Source organism: Pan troglodytes, chromosome 1 (assembly GCF_028858775.2).
Source record: "Pan troglodytes isolate AG18354 chromosome 1, NHGRI_mPanTro3-v2.0_pri, whole genome shotgun sequence".
NCBI lineage: Eukaryota > Metazoa > Chordata > Mammalia > Primates > Hominidae > Pan > Pan troglodytes.
In genome coordinates this window covers 198,938,274-198,965,267 of record NC_072398.2, presented here as the reverse complement: position 1 = coordinate 198,965,267, position 26,994 = coordinate 198,938,274, and the positions used below count along the sequence as shown (strand labels likewise).

At 44.6% G+C, this 26,994-nt stretch overlaps 1 protein-coding gene across 3 annotated transcripts in view; it reads left to right on the top strand.

Annotated features, from left to right (window-relative positions):
- The first annotated feature begins 2,242 nt into the window (after window positions 1–2,242).
- Window positions 2,243–26,994, top strand: part of KHDRBS1 (KH RNA binding domain containing, signal transduction associated 1) — a 47,807-nt gene continuing 23,055 nt past the window's right edge. For all 3 annotated transcript variants that reach the window (XR_681249.5, XR_010147337.1, XM_513273.9), the window contains exons 1-5: window positions 2,243–3,567; window positions 19,469–19,593; window positions 20,696–20,812; window positions 22,372–22,518; window positions 26,096–26,229. Coding sequence is in view for 1 of the 3 variants with exons in the window: in XM_513273.9 (XP_513273.3) it covers window positions 3,186–3,567; window positions 19,469–19,593; window positions 20,696–20,812; window positions 22,372–22,518; window positions 26,096–26,229 (905 nt within the window). In the remaining 2 variants the exon portion in view is untranslated. The remainder of the gene's footprint in view (window positions 3,568–19,468; window positions 19,594–20,695; window positions 20,813–22,371; window positions 22,519–26,095; window positions 26,230–26,994) is intronic.

Here is a 26,994-nt window from a genome sequence, read left to right as displayed (position 1 = left end):
CTAGAAAGGCCATAGATACCACTACCCAGCTCCTTCTCAGACAAACCTTTATCAAAGTTTTATTAGCCTCAGCTCAAGGGATCTCTATTTGGGCATCTCATTACAGGGCAAGGACGCTTCAGCCATTTGTAACACCACCACTCAAGAAGGATCTTCAAGGGTGGCAGTGGAAATGAGTTGCAAAGGAACTGTAAATTCTCCTTGCCCCTTCCCCCCTCTTCATGCAGTTGCTCTCTCAACCCACCTATTCCTTCAAGTCTGACACTGGATTACTCCCATTCCCTGAACACATTTCCCACATTCTCATCTCTGCTTATTTATTCCACTTCCCTTTGCCTGGAACTTATTCTTCCTTGGCCAAAATCTATCTTCTGCATTGAACTCCAACAGCACTTAATTTTTTTGTTTCTTTTTTCTTTTTGACACGGAGTCTGACTCTGTTGCCCAGGCTGGAGTGCAGTGTGGCGCGATCTCGGCTCACTGTAACCTCCACCTCCCGGGTTCAAGCAATTCTCCTGCCTCAGCCTCCCAAGTAGCTGGGATTACAGGTGCATGCCACTACGTTCAGCTAACTTTTTTATGTTTTTAGTAGAGATGGGGTTTCACTGTATTAGCCAGGCTGGTCTTGAACTCCTGACCTCAGGTGATCTACCCACTTCGGCCTCCCAAAGTGCTGGGATTACAGGAGTGGGCCACCGCGCTGGCCTTTTTTTTTTTTTTTTTTTTTTTTTGAGACAAGGTCTCACTCTGTCGTCCAGGCTGAGTGCAGTGGGGCAGTCGTTGCTCACTGCAGCCTCAATTTCCCAGGCTCAAGCAGCGATCTTCCCACCTCAGTCTCTCAAGTAGCTGGGGACAACAGGTGCACGCCACCACACTCAGCTAATTCCTTTCTTTCTTTCTTTCTTTTCCCAAGACAGAGTCTCGCACTGTCCCCCAGGCTGGAGTGCAGTGCTGCAATCTCAGCTCACTGCAACCTCCGCCTCCTGGGTTCAAGCGATTCTTCTGCCTCAGCCTCCTGAGTAGCTGGGACTACAGGCACACCACCACACCCAGCTAATTTTTGTATTTTTAGTAGAGACGGGGTTTCACAATGTTGGCCAGGATGGTCTCGATCTCTTGACCTTGTGATCTGCCCGCCTCGGTTTCCCAAAGTGCTGGGATTACAAGCATGAGCCATCGCATCTGGCCTATATTTTATATTATATCTATATAATTTATGTAGATACATGTTTTGTTTTCATTTCTGTGGGTAATTTGGAAATCCTCTCCCTTAACCCCTTAAAGAAGGCCTTTAGGTTCTCTAGTTAAAGGGTTCTAAGCTTCACATCCAAAAATCAAGTTTCCAGGCACTCAGAAGACAATTTCCGAATAAACCTTTTTTCCTCTTGTTTTTTTTTTTTTTTTTTTGAGACGTAGTCTCGCTCTGTTGCCCAGGCTGGACTGCAGTGGCGTGATCTCGGCTCACGGCAGCCTCCGCGTCCCTGGTTCAAGCAATTCTCCTGCCTCAGCCTCCCAAGTAGCTAGGATTACAGGCATGCACCACCACACCCGGCTAATTTTTATATTTTTAGTAAAGATGGGGTTTCATCATGTTGGCCAAGTTGGTCTCGAACTCCTGGCCTCAGGTGATTTGCCCACCTCGGCCTCCCAAAGTGTTGGGATCACAGGCATGAGCCACCAAGCCGGGAGGAAACTTTTTTTATTGTAGAGATGAGGTCTCATTATATTGTCCAGGCTGCTCTCGAACTCCTAGCCTCAAGTAATCCTCCCACCTAGGCCTCCCAAAGTGCTGGGATTACAGGCATAAGCCACCGCACCGGTCCCCAAAGACTTTTGAAAAGTGTGGGCTCATTAGGAGAACTAATCCAGAAGGAAAAGAGATGGGAGTGAGTGCTTTAAATGGAAGAAGAAAATAATCTGCGGAGGGAAGGGAAAGTTAGAGAGGGCACCAGGCTTTTGATGGCTTATGGGACAAGTAGGGACCTAAGGCTCCACTTGCATATAGCACACCAGGATGTGGAGAACGTCGTAGGCGACTGTCCACTATGTACCTTGCCTTTGAGAGTAGTGGCAAGGGTCTCTTTGAGCAAGTCTGGAGTGGTAGAAGAAGCCATCCTAATGATGCAACCAACGTGGATTAAGGATCTGGTCTCTACCTCACTTTTTGAAGGAAGAAACACTTAATTGGCAATAATGACGGCGAAACAAACACAATTCAGAGAAAGCAGTAAACTATGTAAAAAGAGCTAAAATGCTGCTTAAGATTTCCCGTACCAACAATGTCAACCGTTTTAGAACCGACTGGAATATATGTAATACTGGAAATATATATACTGGAAACAACTTCTTGTGTTCCCTGATGTCTGGGACCCTTTTCCTTGCTAGACTTCAGATCTCTGATCTGAACCATCCCTCTTAGTTCAAGTACTCCAATCGCCTTCAGTGTTTCCACCAAGCCGTCCTTCCTCAATTTCTCGCTCCAGGTTTCCCTTCCCCAACTTTCCCCCTGCATCAGACTCTCCCTCAGCCTTCCTTTCTCCCTGTGTAGTCTGTCTCACTCCTGTCTTCCTCCCCAGGCGGTCTCAATTCTCTCTCCCTCCCCTTTCCGTGTCCCTCACGGCAGTCTTTTACTTCCTTACTTCGGTGACCGCCCCCCACCCCACTCCCCACAGCCTCCCTCCACTGCTCAGCCGTTGGAGAGGGCGTGGCCCCGCGAGTAACAGGTCTTCCGCCCCACACTCCGCGGGCCCGCGCGCAAACAAAGACATTCCACAGCTCCCGCCCCCTCCACGCCAGAAAGGGGAGGAGACACGTGTCCCGCTAGCGCCGAGTCACGTGGAAAACGAAACAAACGGAGCCGGCTGCCTCCCGCGCATGCGCATCAAGCTCTGGCCTGGCAGGCGCGGAGGGAAAGCCAGAGTCGGGAGGCGACTTCTCGGACAACGCGGCGGTGCGCAGGCGCCGTGGCCGGACTGGGGACTTTGTTCTCCGCGGAGAAACCCAAGGGCGGTGCCGGTGGCTGGCTGCGCACGCGCGCCGCCTCATTTCCGGTGCTCTCTCTCGCTGGGTCGCTCGGGTCGGCTTCGGTCGCTACCGCTCCCGCTCTGCCACCCCCGCCAACCGCCGCTCGGGCCTCCGTCGCTGCCGCGTCGCTTTCTCGCTCCTTGGATCGCACATCCTCCCAGATGCAGCGCCGGGACGACCCCGCCGCGCGCATGAGCCGGTCTTCGGGCCGTAGCGGCTCCATGGACCCCTCCGGTGCCCACCCCTCGGTGCGTCAGACGCCGTCTCGGCAGCCGCCGCTGCCTCACCGGTCCCGGGGAGGCGGAGGGGGATCCCGCGGGGGCGCCCGGGCCTCGCCCGCCACGCAGCCGCCACCGCTGCTGCCGCCCTCGGCCACGGGTCCCGACGCGACAGTGGGCGGGCCAGCGCCGACCCCGCTGCTGCCCCCCTCGGCCACAGCCTCGGTCAAGATGGAGCCAGAGAACAAGTACCTGCCCGAACTCATGGCCGAGAAGGACTCGCTCGACCCGTCCTTCACTCACGCCATGCAGCTGCTGACGGCAGGTAAGGGGGCCTCCCGTGTCCCTCTGGGTCGCCCGGCCATCCCGGGCATGAGTGGCCCTGGCTTTGTTCCTCTCGCTTCCCGCCCCCTCGGGACCGAGGCAGTCGGGAGTTCCGGTCTCATCCTCATTTTTGGGAGCCTGGATTCCACATTCCCACCTCAGCCCGGAGTGCGTGGGAGAATTTCTAGGCTGCAGTGGAGGCCCGAAGGCGACTTTGCGATCTCCTAGCGCTAATGTCTTGATGGATAGTGCTGAGCTCCCCGCCCCTTTCCCGACTCTTCCCTCCTCCCTCCTCTTGCGGCTGCCGGGCGCGCAGATTCTTCCAGAAATGAACCTTTATTTCCCCCTTTCCCTGAAGGGAAACCCTTTTTGATCGCGGGTGGCGATGAGCGCCTCGACCGAGGTGTAGGAGGTGAAGACAGCCAGAGCGGGGAGGGACCGTGGGAGGAAGGGCCGAGGTGAGGTGGGGTGAGGCTGGAATGCCCTGTCCAGTGCCTTGCTGTCGCTGGGGCCGAACCGGACTTAGCGGTAACCGCAGCTTAAGTTGCTGGGAGGAAGGAGCGATTTCTGTGGATCGGAGCTTGAGGTTTCCGAATCAGATTTCCGACTAAGGCTGATAAAATAAGAATTGCTACTGAGCCATTTTACACTGTGTGTTCACTGTCGTTGAAGGAGTGAAATAACCCTAGAGACAGTGAAATGGGACGATAGGGACTCCCGCGTAGTTCACATGACGTTTCCCAACGAGATGGACAGAAATTGAGAGAAGTTGCATGATGCCTGTACTGAAAGGCTTGGCCTTTTTGTTGCTGTTTTTTACATTTTTGATTCAGTAGTGAAATAGATTAGAAATGAGAGTCTTTGTTCTGTAGGTTAGCGCTCTTTTCCTCATCAGCACTGGCCAATCATCTAGTCGCTCTGATTTTTCCCTAAAGCTGTCTGACTTTCGCTTCTAGTTAAAATATTATTTTAATAAATATTTTTTATGATACCTAAATTTTAGTAAGCAAGTAAAAATTCACATCCTTCAACACTGAATGAGTAGTTGGACTCTTTGGCAAGGTTAATATAATGGACAGTTCATTATGAAAATATTATCTCCCTCCCTTTGTTCTCTGTCTCCCAACACTGTAAGGTAAGGGATCTTTACCAGTGTGGTGGTCATCTTTTATGCTTTCTTAAGATAACTGTCAAAAACTGTTGATCCTTAAAAGTTACTTTTAATTTTCAGTCTCCCCTCATTGCTTAACTAAGAGAGTGCTCTTTATTTTTAACTTGGGCTTTCTGGATGTATTTTTTTAAAACCCAACTGAAATTGGAGAAATGTGATTGAGGTTAATGTTGGTTTGGGATGTATGAATTCTTTCTAGCATGGATAAGTGTTAATATATGTTGAGCCTGGCTTTTAAGGTATTTCTGAATTATCTTGCAAGGGGATTGCAGTGAAGTCACAACCCATTGTGCGGAAGTGAGACTTTGAGAAGATAGAATAGTAGTATTTAAGCTCTGGTAAGATCACATGGAAGGGGCAGGCGCGGTGGCTCACAGCTGTAATCCCAGCACTTTGGGAGGCCGAGACGGGCTGATCGCGAGGTCAGGAGTTGGAGACCAGCCTGATCAACATGGTGAAACCCCGTCTCTACTAAAAATACAAAATTAGCTTGGCGTGGTGGCGCACGCCTGTGATCCCAGCTACTTTGGAAGCTGAGGCAGGAAAATCACTTGAACCTGGGAAGCGAAGGTTGCAGGGAGCCCAGATTGCGCCATTACACTCCAGCCTGGGCAACAAGAGCTAAACTCCATCTCAAAAAAGGAAAAAAAGAAAGAAAGAAAGAAAAGAACACACGGAAGAAAAATATAGCTAACACTTAATGTTTGAGGTCTGAGCACTTTACATTAAATATTTAACCTATAAAATGAAATGAGAACTTACTTTTATTATCCTCACTTATACAGATGAGGAAACCAAGACACCCAGAGATTAATAATTTGCCTAAGGTAACAAAATTAGTAAGCATCGTAACCAGGATTTTTGGTCAGTCTACACACCTTCCCCGTTCCCTCACTATAGTGCCTGCTGCAAATTGTACTTTAAGCTATAGTGGGACAAAATATTAAAATTTATCTGGGATGATAGGTGACCAAAAAAAAAAAAAGTATATTTGAAAGTATCACAGTGTTAACAGGGCAGTGAAGATGATAAGGCTAAGATACAAAAAGGAAACCAGAGAGCAGAGTCTACTGCGTGGGACTGTGGCTCCTCCAGGCACCTTTGACCATTCCCAATAAGGTACCGTGAGACCCTGAGCACTCTTCCTATACCACCTACACAGCTCTCCTCTTCCTTTCCTGGGTTTACTTTTTCACTATCAGCATCTGTTGCACTATATTGTCGTTATGTACAGTATTTGTTTGTTGATTACCCATTCTCCATGGCTAGAATGTCAGCTCCACCAGAGCGCAGGAATCTTTTGTCTACTTTGTTCACCGTTGTATCTTCTATGCCTTGAAGAGTGCTGCACAGAGTGGCCTCTTATTAAATATTTCACGAAATAATACATATTCACCTTCATTGAAGGTGGGACTGATGAAAAAATGATGACAGCCGGGCACAGTGGCTCACACCTATAATCCCAACACTTTGGGAGGCTAAGGCAGACGGATCACTTGAGGTCAGGAGTTCAAGACCAGGCTGGCCAACATGGTGAAACCCCGTCTCTACCAAAAATACAAAAATTAGCCGGGCGTGGTGGCACATGCCTGTAATCCCAGCTACTTGGGAGGCTGAGGCAGGAGAATCACTTGAAACCGGGAGTTGGAGGTTACAGTGAGCCCAGATTGCACCATTGCACTCCAGCCTGGGTGAAGAAGCAAGACTCCGTCTCAAAAAAAAAAAAAAAAGACAAAATTTTGAGGGATGTAGATTTTGAATGTAGACTTCTATGTTAGCCAGATTGATATTCAGCTGTGATGACTGTCGAATGTATCTGCAGACATAAGGATTCAATCATCCATCTTTGTCTTCTGGAAGAGAAATAATTTACCTTATTGTGTTAATATATTTATATACTAAGTAAAATGCTGTTGTATATATTCGAATGTGTCTGCAGACATAAGGATTCAATCATCTATCTTTGTTTTCTGGAAGAGAAATAATTTACCTTATTGTGTTAATATATAGTAAGTAAAATGCTGTTGTATAGATACCAGTGTTCTTTTTCTCCTTTTTTTTTTTTTTTTTTTTTTTGAGACGGAGTTGCACTCTTGTTGCCCAGGCTGGAGTGCAATGGCGCGATCTCGGCTCACCGCAACCTCCACCTCCCAGGTTCAAACAATTCTCCTGCCTCAGCTTCCCTGGTAGCTGGGATTATAGGCATGTGCCACCACGCTCGGCTAATTTCGTATTTTTAGTAGAGACGGGGTTTCTCCATGTTGGTCAGGCTGGTCTCAAACTCCCGACCTCAGGTGATCCGCCTGCCTCGGCCTCCCAAAGTGCTGGGATTACAGGCATGAGCCACTGCGCCCGGCCTATTTTTCTACTTTCTACAATTAGGGAAATACAAGTTAGTATAAGTGACTCAAGAATAAACATTTTGAATAGATTAGCAATCTGCAAAAGATCTTGGAGGGATACTCAAAAATCCATCCTTCAAAAGCATACAGTGGAAAACATTTTACAAAGTCTGTTGAAACTTCAAAATAGTTAATTCCTTTATTTACAATATTCTCTAGAAATACATTGAGACCTTCCCAGTTCATTCTACAGGGCTAGCAAAACCTGCTTTTAAAACTGGAAAATAAGGGCCGGGCCTGGTGGCTCATGCCTGTAATCCCAGCACTTTGGGAGGCCGAGGCAGGCAAAGCACGAGGTCAGGAGTTCGAGACCAGCCTGGCCAACGTGGTGAAACCCTGTCTCTACTAAAAATACAAAAAATTACCCCTGGTGTGGTGGTGGACGCCTGTAATCCCAGCTACTCAGGAGGCTAAGGCAGGAAAATCATTTGAACTCAGGAGACGGAGGTTGCAGTGAGCCAAGATCGCACCACTGCACTCCAGCCTGGGCGACAGTGTGAGACTCCGTCTCAAAAAAGCAAACAGGCCGGGTGCGGTGGCTCACGCCTGTAATCACAGCACTTTGGGAGGCCGAGGCGGGTGGATCACGAGGTCAGGAGATCAAGACCATCCTGGCTAACACAGTGAAACCCCGTCTCTACTAAAAGATACAAAAAAATTAGCTGGGCGCAGTGGCGGGCGCCTGTAGTCCCAGCTACTGGGGAGGCTGAGGCAGGAGAATGGCGTGAACCCGGGAGGTGGAGTTTGCAGTGAGCCGAGATCGCGCCACTGCACCCCAGCCTGGGGGACAGAGTGAGACTCCGTCTCAAAAACAAACAAACAAACAAACTGGAGAGTAAGGCCAGGTGCGGTGGCCCATGCCTGTAATCCCAGCACTTTGGGATGCCGAGGCAGTCGGATCACTTGAGGTCAGAAGTTCGAGACCAGTCTGACCAACATGGTGAAACCCTGTCTCTACTAAAGATACAAAAGATAGCTGGGCGTGGTGGCACGTGCCTGTAATCCTAGCTACTCGGGAGCCTGTAATTCCAGCTACTCAGGAGGCTGAGGCAGGAGAATCACTTGAACCCGGGAGGTGGAGTTTGCAGTGAGCCGAGATTGCGCCGCCACTGCACTCCAGCCTGGGCGACAGAGCGAGACTCTGTCTTAAAAAAAAAAAAAAAAACCAGCAACACCTTTTCTAGGAATATGCTCAAAGAAACTTATACATGAGCACTTGATTCATGAAATGGTGTACCTTGTTCACAAAATGTTGCAACTTGTTTCACCATTCATTGGATAATGTGATAGATTTACAACAGAAAATATTTGGCTGGGCACAGTTTCTCACGCCTGTAATCCCAGCATTTTGGGAGGCCGAGGCGGGTGGATTACCTGAGGTCAGAAGTTTAAGACCAGCCTGACCAACATGGTGAAACCCTGTCTTTACTAAAAATACAAAAATTAGTTGGGCGTGGTGGCAGGTGCCTGTAATGCCGGCTACTTGGAAGGCTGAGGCAGGAGAATTGCTGAAACCCGGGAGACAGAGGTTGCAGTGAGCTGAGATCTAGCCAACAAGTGAAACTCAATCTCAAAAAAAAGCAAAAAGAAAGAAAGAAAAAGAAAATATTTGTACAGCAGTGAAAATGGATGAACTATAGCTGCAGGCAACAACATGGAGAAATCTCCAAAATCTAATGTTATATGAAGAAAGTACGTCCCATAAGACTACATACAGTATAATACTATTTCTATAAAACAAAGCCTAGTAAGATAAAGCAGAATATCATTAAGTATACATTTATCTGTGATATTGCAGGTTTTGTTTTTTTGTTTGTTTGTTTTGAGATTGAGTCTCGCTCTGTCGCTCACGCTGGAGTGCAGTGGCGCGATCTTGGCTGACTGCTACCTCTACCTCTCGGTTTCAAGCAGTTCTCCTGCCTCAGCCTCCCGAGTAGGTGGGATTACAGGCGCCCACCACCATGCCCGGCTGATTTTTGTATTTTTAGTAGAGATGGGGTTTCACCATGTTGGCCAGGCTGGTCTCGAATTCCTGACCGTGATCCTCCCTCTTCAGCCTCCCAAAGTACCTGTGTTACAGGTGTGAGCCACCATGCCCAGCCCAATGCAGGTTTTGTTTGTTTGTTTGTTTTTTGTTTTTTACAAAACTAAATGTGCTTACTGGCTGGGCATGGTGGCTCATGCCTGTAATCCCAGGACTTTGGGAGGCCAAGGTGAGAGGATTGCTTGAGCCCTAGTGAGAGCTTGTCTCTACAGAAAATTTAAAAATTAGCTGAGAATGGCGGCACACACCCATAGTCCCAACTACTCGGGAGCCTGAAGCAGAAGGATCGCTTGAACCCAGGAGATTGGTCTTAGGCTGAGGTGGAAGAATCGCTTGAACCCAGGAGGTCGAGGCTGCCTTGAGCTGAGATCGTGCCACTGCACTCCAGCTTGGGCAACAGTGAGATCCTGTCTCAAAAAAAAAAAAAAAAAAAATGTGCTTACCGTATCGTTCAACAGTTGCATTCTTGGGTATTTATTTCAGGGAAATTAAAACTCAACACAAAACCTGTACACGAATGTTCACAGCAGCTTTATTCATAGTAGCCAAAAACTGGAAACAAACCAAATGCCTCCAATAAACTGGCACACCCATACCGTGGAACAGTACTGTGCAGTAAAAAAAAAAAAAAAAAAAAAAAAGGAACTGTTAATAAATGCAGCAACTTGCTTGATCACAAGAGAATTAAGCTGAGTGAAGAAAGCCAATCTCAAAAGGTTACATACTATATGATTTCATTAATATAACATTCTTGAAGAAACAGAATAGTGGAGATGAAGACTATATTAGTGGTTGCCAGTGGTGAGAGATGAGGGAAAACGGTGACTGGCTATCAAAGGGTAAGGATCCTCATGATGGAACTGTTCTGTATCTTGACTGAGGTGGTGGTCACATGAGTCTGATTAAATTGCATAGAACTAAGCAAACAAGTACATGTAAAGGTGGTGAAATCCTAATAAAGTCAATGAATTGTTAATTTTTTTTTCCATGAAACCTGTACAACAAATTTTCTTATTTTAATGTTAATTTTCTGATTGTGATACAGATATGCAAAATGTTATGGGGAAAACTAAAGTATACAGGATCTCTGTTATTTCTTAAAACTGCATATAAATCTAAAATTGCCTTAAAATTAAAAAAAATTTTTTTTGAAAGTTGCAAAGCTCTAAATTGTGCACTAAGGAAAAGATTTGGGAGACCATAGTCAATATGACAGAGTTTTCTACTGTCCTGGAATGTAAAAATTGAGCCCATATGAAAGGGCTTGTAACAGGCCTTTGGGGGATTTTTTTTTAACCAATACCCAGCCTTTCTATACCAATAGCCAATATTGTATATAATATATTATGAGTTTGTATTTTTTTCTGGGTTGCTAATCAGTAGCTTCCATCAAATTCTCAGAGGGACCCATGATTCCAAAAAAGATAAAGAACCTATTGGCTTTGTGCTCTTGCTTGAAACAGTAAGTAATTTGATAAATAAAACGAATGAAGTTGTTTTGCAATAGTAAGCTTACGGTGCTTCTGATTCCAAAAGATGATACCAACAGAAAAGTTGAGAATTATAAATTTGGGGATGATAAAGTCATGTGAGTTGTTTAAGGGAAGTCGAGGGTGTTAACCATACTTTTTTGTATTTGTTTTTTTTTGAAACAGGTTCTCACTCTGTCACTCAGGCTGGAGTGCAGTAACGCAATCTTGGCTCACTGCAACCTCTGCTTCCCGGGTTCAAGCGATTCTTGTGCCTCAGCCTCTCAAGTAACTGGGATTACAGGCGCATGACACCACACCTGGCTAATTTTTGACAGGCAGGCGGCACCATGCCCGGCTAAGTTTTGTATTTTTAGTAGAGACAAGGTTTCACCGTGTTGGCCAGGCTGGTCTTGAACTTCTGACCTCAGGTTATCTGCCTGCCTCGGCCTCCCAAAGTGCTGGGATTATAGGTGTGAGGCACCACACCCAGCGGCACATTTCTTTTTTCTTTCTTTTTTTTTTTTTTAGGAGATGGAGTCTTGCTCTGTCACCCAGGCTGGAGTCTGGAGTGCAGTGGCATGATCTCGGCTCACTACAACCTCCACCTCCCGGGTTCAAGCAATTCTCCTCTCTCAGCCTCCTGAGTAGCTGAGACTCAGAAACGCCCCACCACGCCCAACCAGTTTTTAGATTTAGCTAGAGTAAATCTTTAAATCTTTAGTAGAGACAGGGTTTCACCATAGTAGAAACAGGGTTTCACCATGTTGGCCAGGATAGTCTCGATCTCCTGCCCACTTTGGCCTCCCAAAGTGCTGGGATTACAGGTGTGAGCCACCGCGCCCCAGCCGGTACATTTCTTTTAATTCGGTTAATGATTATAGATGCCTGTTGTGTATCAAGCATTGTACTGTACTAAGAATTACAGACACTCAGCAATGGAAGGAGTCCAGAGATTGTTAACAACAGGCAAAGGAGGAGTGCTGTGTTTAGAAGTGTAGAACCAAGTATGGTGGGAGTCTAGAGGAGGGTATGAAATGAACCCTGACCTTTTAGAGCAGTTCTGAGAATCTTGCTCTCCTAGAAATACTCGCTCTGGATACTTAGAAAATCTTGACCATTGTCTTGTTCCTTATGCAGGCCATATCAAACGTTCAGTTGGCCGGGCGCGGTGGCTCACGCTTGTAATCCCAACACTTTGGGAGGCCGAGGCAGGTGGATCACAAGGTCAGGAGATCGAGACCATCCTAGCTAACACGGTGAAACCCCGTCTCTACTAAAAATACAAAAATTAGCCAGGTGTGGTGGCATGCGCCTATAGTCACCAGCTACTCGGGAGGCTGAGACAGGAGAATTGCTTGAACCCGGGAGGCGGAGGTTGCAGTGAGCCAAAATTGCGCCACTGCACTCCAGTGTGGGTGACAGAGCAAGACCCTGTCTCAAAAAAAAAAAAAAAGTTCAGTTGATTTTTTAGTTAAGCCAGACCAGTTGATAAAGTTGGTATATAATTTTCCCAAACTTCTCTAATATTAACTTTTTTTGTGTGCGTTACATCTCTTTTTCGCCCTCTCTCTTTTTTTCTTACTATTTTTCTTATTAACATTCTCTTTTAAAGTCATACACCAAGCATGTAGGAGAGCTGGGAATCAAACCCACTTTGTCTAGCTTCAAAACCCTTGTCTTTCCTCCAAGATATATTAAGCAACGTGGAAGCTTACAGTCTGGTTGGGATAAAATCTACAAAAAAAAAAAAAGTGGGGGGTGGGAAAGGTTAAGTTACAGTAAAAGATGAAGGAAATTTTGAAAGGTTAATTGAATTTACTTTCTTTGGTATAAGAAGTGACTTGGGTTTAAGTATCTGCTATGTCACTAATTAGTTTTGAGATCTTGGACAAGTTATATAGCTTTTCTGAGCCCGGGTTTCTTCATCTGTCAAATGAAGATAATACTGGTTACAAAGACAAAGTGAAATAATAAATACAAAATTCCTGACACATAGAAGGCATTGGATAAGATATGATTATTCTGAGTGGCTGGGAAACAAATGGGTCACCTCTTGTGTTGTTTACACCTCAGCTTTGTTTTCTTTGGCCCTTGGGATATCCAAGGTCTCCAGAGACCCAAGCAAAGATTACTTAAAGGAGTCAGTTCCAAAAGGGTTGTCTAGAAAGTACTTTTGCCTGAGGTTAAACCATTTTTAGGAAGCTCCTCCTTGATTTTTTGTCTTCCCATTTCAGTCTACTCTAGCTCTCCGGGGAAAGCAAGGACAAGGAGAGACATACAGAGTTGAAAAAGAAAAAAGAAAGACCATCAGACAACTGAACATCTGAGACACCCATAAAGCCCTTTTATTACCTTTAGGCCACATGCCAGTGTCTGAGGGTATAAATTGTACTTCCCAAAATTTTATAAAAGTCAGCTCTTCCTTGCTTAAATAAAGTGTGCCCCCCACAAACACACACTCATCAAGAGACAATAGGAAAAGCATGAAATTAGAAGTTAGAGGCCTGGCGCGGTGGCTCACGCCTGTAATTCCAGCACTTTGGGAGGCCAAGGTGGGTGGATCACCTGAGATCAGGAGTTGAAGACCAGCCATGCCAACATGGTGAAACCTTCTTTCTACTAAAAATACAAAATTTAGCTGGGCGTGGTGGCAGATGCCTGTAATCCCAGCTACTCAGGAGGCTGAGGTAGGGAGAATTGCTTGAACCTGGGAGGCAGAGGTTGCAGTGAGCTGAGATTGTGCCACTGCACTCCAGCCTGGGCGACAGAGTGAGACTTCGTTTCAAAAAAAAAAGAAAGTCAGAAAAGGCCTAAAGGCCTCAGTTTTGGGGGTTTTCTAAAATTTTTTATTAATTTTTTTTTAGAGACAGAGTCTTGCTCTGTCACCCAAGCTGGAATGCAGTGGCACCATTATGGCTCACCACAGCCTCCAACTCCTGGGCTCAAGTGATCATCCTGCCTCAGCCTCTCTAGTAACTGGGACAACAGTTGTACACCACCACACTGAGCTAATTTAATTAAATTTTTTTTTTTAATTTTAGTAAAGATGGGGTCTCACTCTGTTGCCCAGGCAGGTCTCAAGTTCCTGGGCTCAAGCAATCCTCCCACCTCGGCCTCCCAAAGTTCTGGGATTACAGATGTGAGCCCCTGTGCCCAGCCAGGCGTGGGTTTTTAATTCTTATTCTGTTACTTTAACAATTTTATGACCTAGAGATAGTTATTTAACGTCTGAGTTTTTGTTGCCTCAGATGTAAGTAACTCAGTTCACTGAGTGATTTTTGAGGATTAATGAGGTAATAGTTCTATGGTATTTGATATATAGTAGGCATCAAATAAATATTCAGCCCTACCTGGGTAAGGTGGCACGCACCTTTAGTCCTAGCTACTGGGGAGGCTGAGGCGGGAGGATCACTTGAGCTCAGGAGTTCGAGGCTGCAGTGAACTATGATGGTGTCACTATGCTTCAGCCTAGGCAGTAGAGAACCCATCTCTTTAAAACAAACAAAAAAAAAGGCGGGGGGAACATAGTAGGTCACGCCTATAATCCCAGCACTTTGGGAGGCCGAAGTGGAAGGATCATTTGAGCCCAGGAGTTCAAGACCAACCTGGGCAAAATAGGGAGACCCCATCTCTACAAATAAAAAAAATTAGCCAGGCACGGTGGCACGCGCCTATGGTTGCACCTACTGGGGGTGCTGAGGTGGGAGGATCACCTGAACCCAGGAGGTTGAGGCTACAGTGAGCCATTATTGTGCCACTCATTCCAGCCTGGGTGACAGAGTGAGACCCTATCTCAAAAAAAAAAAAATTCAGCTCCTCCTTTTTTTTTTTTTTTTTTTTTTTTGAGACAGAGTCTCGCTCTGTCACCCAGGCTAGAGTGCAGTGGCACGATCTCAGCTCACTGTGACCTCCGCCTCCCGGGTTCAAGCAATTCTTCTGTCTCAGCCTCCCAAGCAGTTGGGACTACAGGCACACGCCACCACGCCCAGCTCATTTTTGTACTTTTAATAGAGATGGGGTTTCACTGTATTGGTCAGGCTGGTCTCGAACTCCTGACCTCAGGTGATCCACCAGCCTCAGCCTCCCAAAGTGCTGGAATTACAGGCATGAGCCACAGCGCCTGGCCCCCTCCACGCTTCTTGAAAGCTCGAGTAGCTTCTTAGTCTTCTGCTTGCTTCCTTTTCTTCCCTCTCCCTCTCCCTTCATCCCCTCCCTGCCTCCCTTCCTGCCCCCTCCCTTCTTCCCTCCCTCCCTTCCCTCCTTCCTTCCTCCCTTTCTCCCCTCTCCCCTCCTCTCTCCCTTCGATACCCAAGCTGGAGTGCAGTTGCACAGTCATCATAGTTCACTGCAGCCTTGAACTCTTGGGCTCAAGCGATCTTCCCACCACAGCCTCCTGAGTAGGTAGGATAATAGGCAGGTACCACTACACCCAGCTAATTTAAATATATATATATATTTTTTTATTTATTTATTTTTGGTAGAGACAGGGTCTTGCTGTGTTGCCCAAGCTGGTCTCAAGCTCCTGGGCTCAAAGCAGTCATCCTGCTTCAGCCTCCCAAAGCACTGGGATTACAAGCGCATGTGCCACTGTGCCCAACCAGTCCTTTGCTTTGTAGGTTAAAATTCTGATTCTCTTTTCAACCCTCTGTTTTATTTAAATGATCCTTCTCTGAATTCTCTAAAAATGCTTTCCTTTGCTTTTTTTGAGACAGGGCCTTACTCTGTCACCCAGGCTGGAGTGCAGTGGCATGATCTTGGCTCACTACAGCCTCCAACTGCTTATCCTCCTGCCTCAGCCTCCCAAATAGCTGGGACCACAGGCGCATACCACCATGCCTGACTAATTTGTTATTTTTTATAGAGAAGGGGTCTCACTGTGTTGCCCGCTCTGGTCCCAAACTCCTGGGCTCCAGTGATCCTTCTGCCTCAGCTTCCCCAAATGCTGAGATTACAAGTGTGAGCCACCATGCCTGGCCACTGCTATTCTTTAAAAAGTTGTGAAATAATTGGACAGAAGGATTCTAAGATCTGAGTAGTTCAAAAATAGAAGAATCCATGTTATAGAAAGGTCTTATACTATCACACTGGTCTTTAAGAAATGAAAAAATGAAAGGCCTTAAATTCACAGAGTGCATTACATTGCATATAAACACACCTTCTTGTAGGAGTATAGCAGATGAACAGACTTTGAATCGTCTTGCACTGACCAAGGTTTCTGGAAAGTGGTATAAAATACAGCTGAAAGGTCTAACTCAATGGTAGCCCTCAGAAGCACAAAGCGACATAGATAAAATGAAGTATCTAATTTGTTCCACATTCTTTTTTGTTGTTGTGATGGAGTCTTGCCCTATCGCCCAAGCTGGAGTGCAGTGGCGCAATCTGAGCTCACTGCAGCCTCTGCCTCCCGGGTTCCAGCGATTCTCCTCCCTCAGCCTTCTCGGTAGCTGGGATTACAGGTGCACACCACCACGCCTGGCTAATTTTTATATTTTTAGTAGAGACGGGGTTTCCCCATGTTGACCAAGCTGGTCTCGAATTTTTGACCTCAGGTGATCCGCCCACCTCAGCCTCCCAAACTGCTGGGATTACAGGCGTGAGCCACCGCGCCCGGCCTATGTATATATTTTTTTAGTAGAGATGGGGTTTCACCACGTTGGCCAGGCTGGTCTCGAACTCCTGACCTCAGGTGATTTGCCCACCTTAGCCTCCCAACGTGCTGGGATTACAGGCATGAGCCACCTCTCCTGGCCTGTTCCACATTATTAAAAGCTCCTTGGCGATGTTCTCAGATCAGAATTATGGCATCTTTGTTCTTCTAGGACTTTGAGGATTGAATAACTAAGTTTTCCAGTCTGAGAACTTAGAAAGTGGTGTAGTCAGGTACAGTAGGCTCAAAAAGATTGATCAGAAAAAGTATATTAGCAGTAGGGGAAAAGGAGTAGAGGTCAGGATCTGCCACCAAACAGTAAGGGTTAGGGTTAGGATTACCCTCACAAGTAGACTGTTGAATGAAGCATTACTCTGTTAACTGTAAGGTCAAATTTGTTTTCTATTCCAAGCACTGAAACAGGATTGTGAAGAGCACTGTCATTTACAGTTCTCATAGGAGTAAAGGTTTTTAATTAAGGATATTTACAATTCGTCGGCAATTTTAATTGTCAGAAAACCAGGAAGTGTGTGTCTATTAGTTCATGGTATAGTATAGCATCTGAAATTAGGCTTTTTAACAAACAAGCATTCAGTCTGAAATTCTAAATTCTCTAAGGCATGTCAGAGTCAGTTACTTTTCTTCGTCTATATATTTCACAGCTGCGCCTCTCTAAATATTTATTTTAAAAACTGTTAGGCCAGTACGGTGGCTCACATCTGTAATCCCAGCACTTTGGGAGGCCGAGGCGAGTGGATCATCTGAAGTCAGGAGTTCGAGACCAGCCCAGCCAACATGGTGAAACCCCATCTCTACTAAAAATAGGGAGAAAAATTAGCCGGGCATAGTGGCGCATGCCTGTAGTTCCAGCTACTTGGAAGGCTGAGGCAGGAGAATCGCTTGAACCCGGGAAGCAGAGGTTCCAGTGAGCAGAGATTGCACCACTGCGCTCCAACCTGGGTGACAGAGCGAGACTGTGTCTCAAAAAATAATAATTAATAAATAAAAACTGTTAAGGGTATAGATTTGTGGAACGTGTTTGAGGTAGGGTGTCTTTATACTTCAAGCCAATGGTTTTCAAAGTATGGTCCCTGGACCAGCAATATCAGAATTACCTGGGAATTTGTTGGAAATGCAAATTCCTAACACAAATCCCAGACTGGCTTTGAAGCCCAGCAATCTAGTTTAATAAGCCCTCTTCTAGGTGATTGTGATGCATGAAGAAGTTTGAGAACCCCCGCCTTAAAATTATAGAAGATGGGAATGTTATGTAATATTCTATTACAGACTATTCTCTGATATTTAGAATGTTCCACTGATTTTAGGGAGTATATATACACGTATATATATATACTATATATACTTTTTTTTTTTTTTTTTTTTTGAGACAGAGTCTCGCTCTGTCGCCCAGGCTGGAGTGCAGTGGCGCGATCTCGGCTCACTGCAAGCTCCGCCTCCTGGGTTCATGCCATTCTCCTGCCCCAGCCTCCCTAGTAGCTGGGACTACAGGTGCCCACCGCCACGCCCGCTAATTTTTTTTTGTATTTTTAGTAGAGATGGGGTTTCACCGTGTTAGCCAGGATGGTCTCGATTTCCAGACCTTGTGATCCTCCTGCCTCAGCCTCCCAAAGTGCTGGGATTACAAGCGTGAGCCACAGCACCTGGCCAATTTTTTTTTTTTAACTACTCTCAGTGGATCATATAAGCTTTCAGTTGCTGCTCATCCTTGGGCACTCTGCCCTCATCTCTATTAGAACTCCTGTTATAGCACTTAACTATACTTCATTGCCACCTGTATAGTCTGGGAACTCCAGTATATAAACAGTGAAGACAAGAGACCAGTCTGACTCGCTCTGTTGTATCTCCTGTGCTTTGCAAGACAGATGTCTGGCTCTTATTAAGTCCTCCATAGTGGTTAATGATTGTACCTATTATAGCCCTCCCTTCATCTGCCTCTCCATACTATAGGAAGCACTCAAACACTTGCAGTCACTCAATGAATGAAGTTCCTTAATGGTAGGAAATCTTTTTGTATGCCAAGTTTCTATCTAATGAAACTGTCTTAACCCGCGAATTGAAAGTACTTTTAGGTGATGATGGATATGTCTGTGCCCATGATGGTGGTGATGGTTTCATGGGTGTATACTTATCTCCAAACTCATCATTGTATACATTAATTATGTATAACTTTTTACATATCAGTTATACTTCAATAAAATGTTTTTTTAAAAAGTACCTGGTGGCTGGGCGCGGTGGCTCACGCCTGTAATCCCAGCACTTTGGGAGGCTGAGGCAGGCGGATCACCTGAGGTCGGGAGTTCGAGACCAGCCTGACCAACATGGAGAAAACCCTTCTCTACTAAAAATACAAAATTAGCCGGGCATGGTGGCACACACCTGTAATCCCAGCTACTTGGGAGGCTGAGGCAGAAGAATCGCTTGAACCCAGGAGGCAGAGGTTGCAGTGAGCCGAGATCATGCCATTGCACTCCAACCTGGACAAAAAGAGCGAAACTCCATTTCAAAAAAAAAAAAAGTACCTTGTGCATTTTGTATCATTTAGGCATTGGCTGAATTTGGGCTAGATAACGGTAACGATATATTAAGTACTTTATGAAAAATTGGCCTTAATTAGGCATATCTACGTATTTTATTAACTTGTCTTAGGTCACACGACTAGTGAGTAGCAGAGTAAGAATAAGGTCTTTCAGACTCTTAAGGACTAGTATCTAGAGTACTAATGTCACCGTGGAACTTTAATGGAACTATCCATTGTATATTTAGATTATTTACTTTTGTTTTTTTCAAGGTAAGATTATGCTTTGTCTTGATGCAGATTTTGATTTTTTTGTTTGTTTCTTTATTCTCCTTTCCCCCATCTCACCCAATTAATTTTGTTAAATTGATTTAAGAAACATTTAAATGTCTCTGTTGTCATGGCTTCAGGTGAGGGTGGAAGAGTACACTTCTTTTATTAGAAGCAGGCTTTGGGCTGTCTAGTCAACTTCATATAGCTTTAGTGCTTTCAGCTAGTTTCTTTCTGAAATTGGCACATTTGTGTGAACTATTTGGTTTCACTATATGGTATTCCATGTTATTGCTTTAAGCAGACTTCAAAATTTGCATTTATTTACCAGGGCAAAAATAAATTGTTTTTCCTATTCAGAAATTGAGAAGATTCAGAAAGGAGACTCAAAAAAGGATGATGAGGAGAATTATTTGGATTTATTTTCTCATAAGAACATGAAACTGAAAGAGCGAGTGCTGATACCTGTCAAGCAGTATCCCAAGGTAAGGCAAAAAGTGCTTTGGATCTTTGAGTTATCTTTATAGTTATGAGAGAGTCATGGGCTATAATAAAGACTCCTGGGGATTGTGATGCTTTAGAAACTTAAGCCTGTGAAGCTTCTCTTTCATGCTTGTAGTACCTGTTACTGAGAGTTGAAATATCTAAGTTCTTAACTAATAACATAGCTATAGCCAGGAAGGAAATATAATCATCTTTTTATTATCAAAAAGTTTCTTTCTCAAATGATTGCTCAGGCTACAAGTTCAAAGAAAAAAAAATTAAAACCTGAAGAGTTGCTCTTTGTCAAAAGACTAACCTGAAATCTAAATAAAAGGAAATATAATATGAATCCTCAATCGGTTGAAGTTAATTTTATTTTCTCACTAAAAGTTTACTTTTAAGTAAATGCTTTTTTTTCTTCCTTTTTTTTTTTTTAGGAAAGCATTTGGTTACATTTAGTTTATCCAGCGTGTTATCAAAGGGTGCTATATAGTCTCTTCTGTTCTGAGGTCACTGCCTTAAAAATGTTGATGTATGTTAAGTGCTGGGCCAGGCACAGTGGCTCATGCCTGTAATGCCAGCACTTTGGGAGGCCGATGCAGGCAGATTGCTTGAGCCCAGGAGTTCAAGACCAGCCTGAGCAACATAGCGAAACCCCATCTCTACAAAAAATACAAAAATTAGCCTGGTGTTGTGGTGTGCACCTGTACCCAGCTACTCCGGAGGCTGGGGCAGGAGGATCACTTGAGTCCAGAAAGTTGAGGCTGTGATGAGCCATGATTGTGTCACTACACTTTGGCCTGGGCAACAGAGTGAGAGCCTGTCTCAAAATAAAGTAAAAAATAAAATAGTAAAGGTCTTAATGTATTATGGAAGAGCACCAGAATACATCAGAAAAGCCAAATTCAGGTCTAGGAACTGCCACTTTCTAGTTTCATAACCTTAAGCTAATCACTTCATTAATATGGCTTCAGTGTCCTTCAGTAAAATGGGAATGGTAATACTCTACCTTTGCAGGGTTGTTTAAAATCAAGTGAGGTAATTTATGTGGAAATGTTTTTATATAGTAGCATGTATATTTAGAAATCCTCTATTTTCTGTCAGTTCAATTTTGTGGGGAAGATTCTTGGACCACAAGGGAATACAATCAAAAGACTGCAGGAAGAGACTGGTGCAAAGATCTCTGTATTGGGAAAGGGCTCAATGAGAGACAAAGCCAAGGTAAGCTCACATTGGTGAGGCAAGAGGACATCCTAATGCCTTCTACTTGCCCAGAATGCAGTATGGATGTCTTATAGAGGCAAGAATTTTGTATGTGTACACAGAATGTGGCTCCTTTAAGTTTGCACTGGATGCAAGAGATTATACACCAAGTTAATTTACTTGCTTGGCAACCCTGGAAGAGCCTAGGTGTGCCCTGGTGATAGTTTTCTTTTGGACTTTTTGACTGTATAGTAATGGAAACAGCAGTAGCATGTTGCTCATTGGTAGGATTGTCTGTGAAAACTTGAAAGGGGAACTGAATATACTAAAATTTAGTCTAAAGCAGACAAAAGACGCTAAAATGCAAATAGCACACCCCCTTTTTTGTAACCTGGAAAAGTGAGAACAATAATGTTGTGAGAGCAGATGAGTTTGAGGATTAGTTGGTTTGTTTTATAGCCAGTTTGGAATGTGAGGCTCACTAAAAGAATGTTTTCCAAAAGGAACCATGAGTAATCCTGACTACAGAATCTAATGCGTCTTTTTTTTCCCCATGCTGTAGCCACATACGCTGTGTACTCTGTGACAAGAAACTTCTCACCAAAACAGAATAGTCTTAGCCTTCTGGGGTCACCTTATTTGATGAGATATTCCTGCTACAGTCCAAAAACCAATTCTTTCAACCCTCCTTTTATGTAGCCTAATGGACACATGTTTGTTTTCTCAGGTCATTTCTTGCTAGATGCATATAGTTACGGCTGAAGTGTGTTCTAACTAATGAGATTTACATGAGCTTTTCTTCCCTCTGTCCTGACTTCTTTCTTCCCCTAGCACTCCCTAGACCATATAAGCAGATAAGCAGAGCTCGTGGTGATTAACAGCTCTACCTGTGATTTAAAAACAAATGCTTGGCAAACAGCTATTATCTGAATAGAGACTAGAATTAAGTTTTTCTTCTTTATGCTTTTAGTAAGAGCTCCAGTGGATACCTCAGGGATTTAAGACAACAATTAACTGTAAGCAGCAGACCATGTGCAAGTTTAGCAGGCTGTGCAAATTACTGTTCTTGAGAGTTTGTTTTACTTTTTTTTTTTTTCTTGAGAGGGAGCCTTGCTCTATTGCCCAGGCTGGAGTGCAGTGGCTCACTGCAACCTCCACCTCACGGGTTCAAGCAATTCTCCTGCCTCAGCCTCCTGAGTAGCTGGGATTACAGGCGTGCGCCACCATGCCCGGCTAATTTTTGTATTTTTAGTAGAGACGGGGCTTCATCACATTGGTCAGACTGGTCTCGAACTCCTGACCTTGTGATCCTCCCGCGTCAGTCTCCCAAAGTCCTGGGATTATAGGCGTGAGCCACCGCGCCTGGCTGCTTGTTTTACTTTCTTAAACTTTACTGTTTTTCTTTTTTCTTTCTTTTTTTTTTTTTTTTTTTGTTTAATTCTTCTCAGCTCATACCAATTAACTTTACTGTTTTTCATGGACATTAGGGGTATTTCTTGCTGTTCCTTTGGCTTAGAGGTAAAGGTGGTGTTTTCTCCCTAGTCCATGGTGTGACATTTCTCTGCATTTTTCCATAGGAGGAAGAGCTGCGCAAAGGTGGAGACCCCAAATATGCCCACTTGAATATGGATCTGCATGTCTTCATTGAAGTCTTTGGACCCCCATGTGAGGCTTATGCTCTTATGGCCCATGCCATGGAGGAAGTCAAGAAATTTCTAGTACCGGTAAGGAAATCCATATCCTGTGTCTTCTGAGCAAAAGAGAACTGGGATCTTATGCTGTTGTGAAGGTAGGGGTTCTTAACTAAGGTCTCTGCATAACCTGTATGTATACCAAATTCTGCACTTATGTTCATTTTCCTGAGGTAGTTCGTTACTTGCACCTAGTTCTCAAAGCATTATGCTCCAAGGCCACTCTATCCCTCCTTGTCTAATGTGGTTTTCATTGTGTACCGGTATCTTGTCAGTATCTCGGGTCCACAGTGTGCCTGCATTCTGATATTTGGTTAACTAAGGTTTAACAGGGTCTTCACCTAGCTGAGTATTTTGGTAGTAGTGTGGAACAAGGAGATTGTGTTAGGAAAGTGACTAAGGTGGGTCTCTGCACTCAAGAAGTTCATGCTGTAGAGAGTAGAGGCTAGCAGCAAGAAGCTTATAGCATCTAGTGTTATTGGGTTAAATTCTGACCTGAGCACACTCAGGGATTTCTTTCCTGGAGGAGTTTGCTGAGGACGAGTTTAGTTTGGAAGAGGTTGACTATTGATGTTTAACAGATAGGTGAGCAGCTTTTTTCAGACTATTACTGAGGACTAGATAGAGATGGGACAGGCCAGTTTATCTATCTTGCTTGTTACCACCTTTGAATACTTGGTTGGAATATTACTTTGAATAAATAGGAAATGGTACTATTTTTGCCTTTTAGCAAGGCCTGGTGGTTGTCAGAGTTAACATACTACTGTTGAATATTTAATAACAAGGATGAATCTGGAGACTTATGAAGGATTTGGAATATTATTAAGTAGAATTGAGTAAGTGTCATGTGTTCATCAGAAAACTAGGAGGAGGTAAGATACAGTCCTTGGTTTTCTTGAATGTTAAATGAGGGAATTAGAACTAAATGTGGTGTCAGATGATGTGAAAATTGATAGGGCAAAAATTTATAGGCAGTGTGGGCCAGGCACGGTGGCCCACGCCTGTAATCCCAGCAATTTGGGAGGCCGAGGAGGGCAGATCACCTGAGGTCGGGAGTTCGAGACCAGCCTGACCAACATGGAGAAACCCTGTCTATTAAAAATACAAAATTAGCCGGGCGTGGTGGCACATGCCTGTAATCCCAGCTACTAGGGAGGCTGAGGCGGGAGAATCGCTTGAACCCAGGAGGCAGAGGTTGCGGTAAGCTGAGATTGCCCATTGGACTCCAGCCTGGGCAACAAGAGTGAAACTCCATCTCCAAAAAAAAAAATAAATAAGTTTTTAGGCATTGTGTACCCATAATGCTGAACTCCAAGGATTCCAGCAGTCTCAAATGTCTTAGCAGCTGCTTTGCTTTCAAGTACCTCATCTTCATTAGAATGTTCAACATGAGGCGGGGCGCGGTGGCTCACACCTGTAATCCCAGCATTTTGGAAGGCCGAGGAGGGTGGATCACGAGGTCAGGAGATCAAGGCCATCCTGGCTAACATGGTGAAACCCCGTCTCTACTAAAAATTCAAAAAAAAAATTAGCTGGGCGTGGTGGCAGGCGCCTGTAGTCCCAGCTAATCGGGAGGCTGAGGCAGGAGAATGGTATGAACCCGGGAGGCGGAGCTTGCAGTGAGCCGAGATTGCGCCACTGCACTCCGGCCTGGGTGACAGAGTGAGGCTCTGTCTCAAAAAAAAAAAAAAAAGAATGTTCAACATGAAACAGACCATTTAACATATCCTAGAGAAAAACACAGCTGGTTAATAATCTTAAGGAAATTCTATTTACTCTTTTTGGGGTTTTCTATTGATCACCCAAGCCATTCAATTTCCAAAGGACTGCAGAGGGAATGCCCATCTCCTCTCTTCATTGTTAGTCTACGTCATATTCCGCAGAAGGGTTAGGTTTATGAGGCTTGCTTGTAAGTGAATCTTTTGAAAAAGATGCTTGCCGGAGAGATGTGGGTTTCCTCAGTGTTGATGTGGCAGTTGGAGGAGTCTGAGCAATGGTCTGGCATTGGTTACTTGATTCTCCAAGGTGTGAGTCTCAAGCAGCAGTAATGTGTAAGGTAGGAGGAGCTAGAGAGTTGAGGGGGGCATCAAAGACTAGCATCATCTATTGAAGCTGTATACGCCTGGGATATATAAAAATGCATGAAGTATTAAGACTGAATGGCTCTCAATAGGAAGTGTGAAAAGATTTGCCAATGGCATTTGATTTTTCCCTCTTGTGGAGGAAAAAAAAGTGAGGCTATTTTTGCATCTGTGACCAGAGCCCTCCATTTTCCCCTTAGAACAATTAACTATACCAGCAATGCTTCACGGTGCCGTAGGAAGAGCACTGGACTATGTATGTCTGTCTATCTGTGTCTTCCTGAACAGGTTATCATTTCACTTTTCTGAGCTTCAGGTTTCTTGTTCGTCCCAAACATTTCTTAAGTATCTGTCAGATGTCTGATACTATGCTTGGGTGTAAAGTTACAAAAATGGCTCCTAAAGAGCTTACAGTTTAGTGACAGACAATTCTAAAATTATGTGATAAGTGCTTGGGTATAGGGAATTATGTGGTACTTTGAGAAAAGAGGAGTTGTAGGGGTGGCATCAAGAGAAGGTTTTTCAAGAGACACTTATTTAGGCAAGTCTTGTAAGGATGAATTAAGAATCCCTCAGGTGGACAAAAAAGACAGTATAAGGACAAAAAAGCCTGTTGATCCAACACCTAGATTTTGAGACAGGTAATTCTGAATTCACATCTAGAGTCTGCCATTTAGTAGCTCTGTGTTCTTAAGCTGGTTGATGTATACTCCTTGAGTCTGTTTTCTTAACTGTAAAATGTGGAGATCTGCCTACTTATTTCAGGGTCATTTTGAAGATTTTTTTTTTTTTTTTTTTTTTTTTTTTTGAGATGGAGTCTCACTCTTTCGCCCAGGCCGGACTGCAGTGGCGCTATCTTGGCTCACTGCAAGCTCCGCCTCCCGGGTTCACGCCATTCTCCTGCCTCAGCCTTCCGAGTAGCTGGGACTACAGGTGCCTGCCGCGCCCGGCTAATTTTTTTGTATTTTTAGTAGAGATAGCGTTTCACCGTGTTAGCCAGGGTGGTCTCGATCTCCTGACCTTGTGATCTGCCCGCCTCGGCCTCCCAAAGTGCTGGGATTACAGGCGTGAGCCACTGCACCCGGCCCTCATTTTGAAGATTAAACTGAAAAATCTATATAAAGCTTATTATATAGAGCCAAGTGCATATAGCTCCATTAATGGTAGTGGCTTTTATTATTCCAGGAAAAGGAAACTATTTGCAAAGAATGGATATGTAAGAGTATGCCAGGCTCTGAACTACAAGTTGTTCAGTCTGGCTTGTGAGGAGGTTATATATAGAGAGAGAATGGAAGTGATCCGGAGAGCTAGGCAGAGACCACATTATGAATAATGAGGGGGTCTACCATCAAGACTTTTCTCAAAGAGGTGACAGATAGGGTGCCATTTGACTTCAGAGAAGGAATGACCTGAGACCTCATCTGGGCTCTCAAGAGCTCTTCTTAGAATTCAAGGCTTCCGTGGACCAGATGATTTCTCAGTAGAAAGTGTAGATACCATACAATACTCCTTGTATCTTTCGTTCCCAGGATATGATGGATGATATCTGTCAGGAGCAATTTCTAGAGCTGTCCTACTTGAATGGAGTACCTGAACCCTCTCGTGGACGTGGGGTGCCAGTGAGAGGCCGGGGAGCTGCACCTCCTCCACCACCTGTTCCCAGGTAAAAATAATGGAGACACCCAGAAATAGGATGTGAATTTGACTACTAGTGTCATCTCTTTTAGTGGTGCTCTTATGTCTAGCTTAGGAAGGGTCTCAGGATTTGTATGTTGCATAAAGAACAGAATTCTACAACCATACTCTCACACCTGTAATCCCAGCACTTTAGGAGGCTAAGGCAGGTGGATCAACTGACGTTTGGAGTTTGAGACCAGCCTGGCCAACATGGTGAAACCCTGTCTCTACTAAAAATACAAAAATTATCCAGGTGTGGTGGCATACACCACACTACTCAGGAGGCTGGGGCAAGAGAATTGCTTGAACCCAGGAGACGGAAGTTGCAGTGAGCCGAGATCATGCCACTGCACTTCAGCCTGGATGATAGAGCAAGACTCTATTTCAAAAAAAAAAAAAAAATAGAGTTCTAGATCTTGGGCACTTTGACCATAGCCAAGTGCTGCAGTCTAGCTGAAACTTTTGGTCTTCTAATTTTGGACAGTCTTAGCATTTGTTAATGGTCTGACTTTAAAATTCTACCTTTTGTGACTGACCTTTATAGAGTATTCAGACTCTCCAGACCTACCCAAGGCAGTGCAGTGATGAATTGGTCCTCTATAGGACCTGGGGGATCTTGCAGTGTGGGCCCTTTACCCTGTACGTTCCTCTGTGCTTTAATAATAGCCTAGTTAAGGCTTCATAAAATCTGCCTAATTCCAGAATTTGTAAACAAATCAGAACATAAAAGTGGCCTGTTTATAAAAAGCTC